The sequence below is a fragment of the Chlorella variabilis genome (assembly GCF_000147415.1).
Source record: "Chlorella variabilis unplaced genomic scaffold CHLNCscaffold_4, whole genome shotgun sequence".
In the NCBI taxonomy this organism is placed as follows: domain Eukaryota; kingdom Viridiplantae; phylum Chlorophyta; class Trebouxiophyceae; order Chlorellales; family Chlorellaceae; genus Chlorella; species Chlorella variabilis.
In genome coordinates, this window is record NW_005435084.1 from 2,088,042 (window position 1) to 2,093,915 (window position 5,874).

Here is a 5,874-nt window from a genome sequence, read left to right on the forward strand (position 1 = left end):
CTTGTCCCCCGGCCCCCACAGGCGCCTGGTGGACATGGGCTATGTGGAGCATGTGTCTGAGGATGAGGGGGAGGGGCAGGAGGCGACGTCATCCTACCACGCGCTGCGCGCCGCTCCCGACGGCGGCGCCGGCGCCGACGAGCGCGCGGGCGGGCGTGAGGGGGAGGGCAGCGGCGGCGCGGGCATCACTCTGGGCGGCATCATGCAGGCCGCCACCGTAGGCGACTCTGGCGGGCAGGCGGCGCCCGCCCAGGGAGCGGCGGCGGCGGCGGCGGGTGTCACAGCAGCTGGCGCTGCGGGCGGCCGGGTGGGGGGCCTGGGTCAGGATGAGGAGCAGGCACAGGCGCAGCAGGCGCAGCAGGCGCAGGCGCCGCACCTCCAGTCGCGGGCGCTGCAGGTGGACCAGGTGGACCGGGAGAACCCGCTGCGGCCGCGGTACACGGGTGAGGGGCCTGGGGCGGTACGGTGCTGGTGCTGTGGCGTGTGGTGCTGTGCTGTGCTGTGGCATGTGGTGCTGTGGCCTGGTGCTGTGCTGTGCTGTGCTGTGGTGTGCTGTGCTGGGGCGCGTCCTGCCCCCACCTCCCACCGCGCCACCCCGCCGCAGACTTCTCGGGCAATGTGCTGGAGGGTGTGGAGCCTTACCTCCTGCACGCCTCCCCGCCTGGCTACTCCTACCCCGCCGCCCGCCGCTCGCCCTCCCCGCCGCCCCCAGCCGCGCCCGGCCGGCGCGCCACCAGCGACGCCTCGCGGCCCGCCGCTCGGCGCAACCCGATGGCGCGGCAGCAGCGGCCGCCCGGCGGCAGGTGGCTGCAGCAGCCTGGCGAGCTGCCGGGGCCGCCCAGCGGGCAGCCGAGGCAGGCGGCGCCTGCGGGGGCGCCCCAGCCGGCGCCGCCGCCGGCCACCGCGGCGCCGCCGGCCAAGCCTGTGCCTCGCCTGATGCGGGCGCCGCCGCAGCCGCTGCCCACGCGCCAGGGCCCGCTGCCGTGGCAGGCGCCCGCGGGTGCGGGGCCGGAGGGGCAGCCACCCTCGGCGGCGGCGCCAGGTGCGGCGCAGGGCGGCGGGCCGGCCAAGGGCCTGCCCGCCACGCCCGCTTCGGTGCGGCACAAGGCGCAGCGCCGCGCCAAGCCTGCAGGAGCCGCCAAGCCGGCGGCGGCGAAGGCGGAGGCGGCGGGGGCGGGGCCGCCCTCGGGCGCCAGCCACGTGCTGCAGCTGGCCGCCAGGCTGTCGCTAGCTGACCTGCGGCGGCTGTGCGACACCAAGGGCCTGCCCTCGTACGGCACCAAGGCGCAGCTGGCCAGCAGGCTGGTGGCACAGCAGAAGGCGGAGGCGTGGGAGCAGCGGGAGCAGCAATGATGGTGCCAGCTGCCCAGCTGCCGGCTGGGTAGAGCTGTCAACCAACGTACGTTATCAACGAGCAAATGCACCCGAACCATCCACCAGAACTGAACCCTTTCATTCCCGAGTTCATTCCCAGTTTGGTTGCTAGGCCTGTGTGACACATGTGCAGGCCAGGCCGCAGCAAAGAGTGGAGGGTGTGGCGCCCATGTGGCGAGAGCGTGGCTTGACCGGGTTTGACCGCTCGCCCTGGGCAATCCAGCGCTACAAAACCTTTCAGTGCGCCGCACAGACTTGCCTGCAGCGGTCAGAAGTCGTCTGGCAGTGCTCAACACCTCGCCATCATGGCTGCCATGCACCAGGATGAACTGCCGGACGAGGTGGAGTGCGGTGAGGGGCGCCTTTCAAGCGCGATGCGGTGCATGGATCGCCAAGGAAGCGAGCAGGCCGTCCTGCCAGCAGCCGGCGTGGCTCATCGACTCCCGCTCTCTGGCTCTGTTGTGCCTTGCAGCCAACTGCGGCACCACCCAGAACCTGCTCAAGTGCAGCAGGTGCCACACCGCCTGGTTCTGCGGCGTCAAGTGCCAGAAGGTGAGGGCCCGCCGCCCGCCGCCCGCCGCCCGCCTCGCGCAGCCCCTTTCCTTTGCTCCATGCCACATCACCCCTCCTCCTGCCGGCACTCCCTCTCCTGCAGGCCTACTGGCCCTTCCACCGCACGCAGTGCAAGCGCAACGAGTTTGCGGATGCCATCGAGGAGTCGGAGCCCAAGTTTGCGCGCTGGATGCGCAAGCACGGCAAGCAGGCGGTGCTCAAGGATGACGAAGTGGACCGGCTGGAGCGCGCGGGCGCTGCCGCCAGCGGCCCTAACCGGGAGGTGGGCAAGGATGGAGCCAGCCCACACACACATGCCTTCCTGCATCCTGCCTGCTGCCCCGCACCACCACACTTCACACCTGCCCCGCCCTGCCGCTGCCGTGCCTGCCTTGTCCTGTGTGTGCAGGACGTGATGGATAGCATGTATGGCCGAGCAGAGCCCAAGCCCGCGGCCCCCAGGTACAGCGGCGAGGAGCTGGCGGCGATGCGGCGGGAGGCAGAGGCGGCCAAGGCGGCGGCCCGCCTGGCGCTGCAGTGCGGCGGCAGCGCCGCCTACGCCGCCGTCGAGCTGCCGCCGCAGCTGAGCCTGGACTGCCAGCGGTACAAGTGGCGGCAGAGCCAGAGCCATGTGGAGGTGTTTGTGCCTCTGCCCGAGGGCCTGCCGGCGGGGCGGGTGGCGGTGCAGCTCAGCACCTCTGCCATCAGCGTGTGCGTGGACGAGGCGCCGGTGCTGGCGGGACGGCTGTACCGCGAGATCAAGGCCGAGGAAAGCACCTGGTACGTCCAGGACGGCGTGCTGGAGGTGGTGATGCTCAAGCGCTGCCGCCGGGGCAACTACGGGGCAGGCAAGACCAATGCAGGTGGGTCCAGGGGCGACTGCGTGGGGTGGGAGGCGGTGGCGTCCTGGTGGAAGTGAAGAGTGTGTGTCTAATGCTGATTGGCATCCTCATCCCGTGCTGCCCCCCCCTTTGCTGACGCCTTGTCCTTGTGTGCGCTCCCACCATCCACCTGCAGACACTTTCTGGAGGTCTGTGGTGCAGGGCGCGGTGCCGCACGAGACGCTGCCGCTGGAGCAGCCTCCCATCGCGTACTACAGCGCCCCCTGCGAGGACCTGGAGAGGCAGCCGCCCCCGCGCCTCACCAGCGGGCGCGCCAAGCAGCGGGCAGAGGCGGCCTCTGCAGCTGTGCCGCCAGCGCTGACTGCGGCCTGACGGAAGCCTTATTGTACAAGAACAGCGCGTGCGGTTCCACTATGCATAAGTGTGGCTGCATTGGTCGAGCATGTACAGCGCATGCTGGTGTTGTACACAGGGAGGGCACGCTGCAGCGCACAGCAAGGAAACAAAAGAGATGGGAGAGGAAACAGGCGCTAGAGGTGGATGGCGATCTTGAAGCCTGCAGGACAGGGGAGGAGGGGCCAGAAGGTTGCACACCAGCAGGGCCGCAGCTGAGCACAGCACCAGGGCAAGCAGGAGCTGCTGGGGATGGCAAGGCAATTCGAGCCCCACCCTAGCTGGCGCAGCCCGGCCAGGCTCACCCACAATCACCACCACCAGCAGCACCACGAGCGTGAGGAAGAGCAGCAGCTGCGTCTTGCAGCTGCCGCCGCGGCGCATGACCAGCTTGAGGCGGCGCTGCGCCGCGGCCAGCCGGCTGCGCGTGCCGTCCACCTCCTCATCCAGATCATCCAGCAGCCGGTTGTGCAGGTCAGCTTCCTCATTGATCTGCGGGCAGCGATGCGCCAGGGGCGCACATGCACGTCAGCACACGCAGCGAGCGCCACGCGAGGCCGGCCCGCGGGCGTGTAGGCCGGGGTGGCAGCCCCTGGCTGCTGCTGACTGTGTGGTGGGCACCGGGCCAGTGCCCGCAGCGCCGGCTGCAGCCAGCCGCACCTGCAGCGCGATGTGCTTGGTGCCCACCACCGTGCGCTCCAGGCTCTCCAGGTCCCGGTCCTGCTGCTGCATCACCTGCTGCTGCATCTGCAGCAGGCCCTGGCTGCTCCGCTCCGCGGTGGCATCCGTCTCCCTGCCCGCCGTCGCCATGCTGCCGCTGCTGCCGCTGCCCGGCCCGCCGCCGAGCAGCGTGTCGCGCGCCGCCCGCGGCTGCTCCCGCTTGAGCGACGCCAGCATCTGCTCCCGCCGCATGCGCAGTGAGGCCACCAGGTCTCTCCGCCGGTTCCTCTCATTCTCCGTCCTGCAAACGCGCGGCAGCCAGGAGCGGCAGCAGTTGGGTGTGTGCATGAAGCGAGGGGCTTGAGGACAGAGCCGCAAGGAGGGCAGGTACTGTCAGGGCCCGCCAACGCCAGCCGCGACTCACAGGCCGGCATACTGCGGCGCCTCTAGCGAGCTGCGCAGGGCATCCAGCAGGCTGCCGAGCGTGCCGAGCTTGCGTCGGGATGTGGCGGTGATGCGGCTGGCCTCGGGGCCGCCCTCGGGGTACTTGAGGTTGCGCTCCTGTATCGGGGAGGCAGCGGGCCAAGAGCGGTGGCGGGGTGGCGACGGGAAGGGGCGGTGGCGAGCGGACAGGCCGTGCGCCGGCGGCGCGCTGTGCACACCCCTCCTGCGACTGAGGGCGCACCTGGATGAGCTGCAGGGTCTCGTTGGCGGTCTGCTTGGCCGCCTCGTAGTCAGAAACCCACTGATCCGCGCCCTCCATGTCTTGTTGGAAGGGCGCTGACGGCAGCCTGGAACGCGCTCACAAGGCCGCAGTGGATCAGCACGCGGCGAGGCGGCGGCTCGCCACTTTAGGCCACAGCAGGGTGAGCATGGCCAGGAAATGCCGGCACTGGCCCTTATTCTGATTTGCCTATGCTTCTCGCAGTGCGTTCGATCGCAGAGAGCTACCACAGGACTGCCCAGCGCCGATCGTCCCTTTGCAAGCTCCGCAAAGTCGCAGCAATGGCGGCGCCAGGAAGAGGGGCTGGTCGCGGCCGCTCCAGTGTGTCCGCACTGGACGGCGAGGCGCCAGAAAGCACGGGTGAGACTGCCATCACCCATGCATATGCAGCTCAGCAGATGCCCAACCGGCTGCTCACTCAGCGCTTCTTCCTCCGTTCCTGACCCCATGCAGACTTCGCCAACTACTTCTGCACGTGAGGAGATGCGAGCAGCGCAGCTGTGAACCCTTGTGCTCGCCGCCGCCGCCGCCGCCGCCGCCCCGCTCGCTGCCGCCCTTGCACCAAACCGCGGGCACACAACTGCTGCTGGCCTCCAGCAGGCCTGCTTCGGGTGTCTGCATGTATGTCAGCAGGCCTGCTACCACCTTGCCAGCACATGACCAGCACCACCCAGCCTGCCGCCCTCGCCGGCAACCAAACCCCACCGCCTGCCTGCACCCGCCTGGCCACCCGCTGCCGCTTCCCCGCTGCGCGCCCTGCCGCAGCTACTCGTACCTGTACCACCAGAAGGACATGATGGAGGACCACAAGCGCACGGGGGCCTACTACAACGCCTGCATGCAGAACCGCGCCCAGTTTGCGGGCAAGGTGGTACTGGATGTGGGCACCGGGTCGGGCATCCTGGCCATCTTTGCGGCGCGCGCAGGTGGGGCGGGGCGGCTGGCTGGGTGGCTAAGTGGGCGCCCGTGGGCAGGGAGTGCTGGAGGCAGGCAGGAGGCAGGCCGCGGCAGCGGTGGCAGGAACTGTCGCGGGGCGGCATGCTTGTGTTTGCTCGCCATCCGTCGCCCTCTCTCTCCCTCTCGACGGCCACACACACACAGCCACCGCCGGCACCACCACACACACACACACACGCACACCTGCCCTCCCCGCAGGCGCCAAGAAGGTGTATGCGGTTGAGGCCACCGACATGGCCAAGTTTGCCAAGCGGCTGGTGGCGGCGCAGGGGCTGGAGGCGACGGTGGAGGTGATCCAGGGCGTGATTGAGTCGGTGGAGATACCGGAGAAGGTGGACATCATCATCTCGGAGTGGATGGTGAGGCGGGGGG

The 5,874-nt window shown here is 69.9% G+C and overlaps 4 protein-coding genes across 4 annotated transcripts in view; 3 read left to right on the top strand and 1 right to left on the bottom strand.

Annotated features, from left to right (window-relative positions):
* The window catches only part of CHLNCDRAFT_142412 (hypothetical protein), a gene marked incomplete at both ends in the record, with an annotated part of 6,046 nt that extends 4,693 nt beyond the window's left edge, over nt 1–1,353 (top strand). The window contains 2 exons of the mRNA XM_005850134.1: nt 22–443; nt 605–1,353. Coding sequence (XP_005850196.1) covers nt 22–443; nt 605–1,353 — 1,171 coding nt within the window. The remainder of the gene's footprint in view (nt 1–21; nt 444–604) is intronic.
* A 326-nt stretch (nt 1,354–1,679) lies between these two features.
* On the top strand, nt 1,680–3,140 carry CHLNCDRAFT_142413 (hypothetical protein; the record flags this gene model as incomplete). The annotated part of the gene is made up of 5 exons (XM_005850135.1): nt 1,680–1,725; nt 1,847–1,926; nt 2,030–2,209; nt 2,336–2,789; nt 2,944–3,140. The coding sequence occupies 5 exons, from the start codon at nt 1,680–1,682 to the stop codon at nt 3,138–3,140; spliced, it is 957 nt and encodes a 318-aa protein (XP_005850197.1).
* A 60-nt stretch (nt 3,141–3,200) lies between these two features.
* On the bottom strand, nt 3,201–4,627 carry CHLNCDRAFT_59611 (hypothetical protein). The gene is made up of 5 exons (XM_005850390.1): nt 4,507–4,627; nt 4,246–4,382; nt 3,822–4,122; nt 3,467–3,653; nt 3,201–3,324 (listed from the first exon to the last, which is right to left on the bottom strand). The coding sequence occupies exons 1-5, from the start codon at nt 4,582–4,584 to the stop codon at nt 3,299–3,301; spliced, it is 729 nt and encodes a 242-aa protein (XP_005850452.1). The 5' UTR covers nt 4,585–4,627; the 3' UTR covers nt 3,201–3,298.
* Nucleotides 4,628–4,826: 199 nt separating this feature from the next.
* Nucleotides 4,827–5,874, top strand: part of CHLNCDRAFT_142415 (hypothetical protein) — a gene marked incomplete at both ends in the record, with an annotated part of 3,007 nt that continues 1,959 nt past the window's right edge. Inside the window, 4 exons of the mRNA XM_005850136.1 lie at nt 4,827–4,905; nt 4,999–5,020; nt 5,311–5,471; nt 5,701–5,854. Coding sequence (XP_005850198.1) covers nt 4,827–4,905; nt 4,999–5,020; nt 5,311–5,471; nt 5,701–5,854 — 416 coding nt within the window. The remainder of the gene's footprint in view (nt 4,906–4,998; nt 5,021–5,310; nt 5,472–5,700; nt 5,855–5,874) is intronic.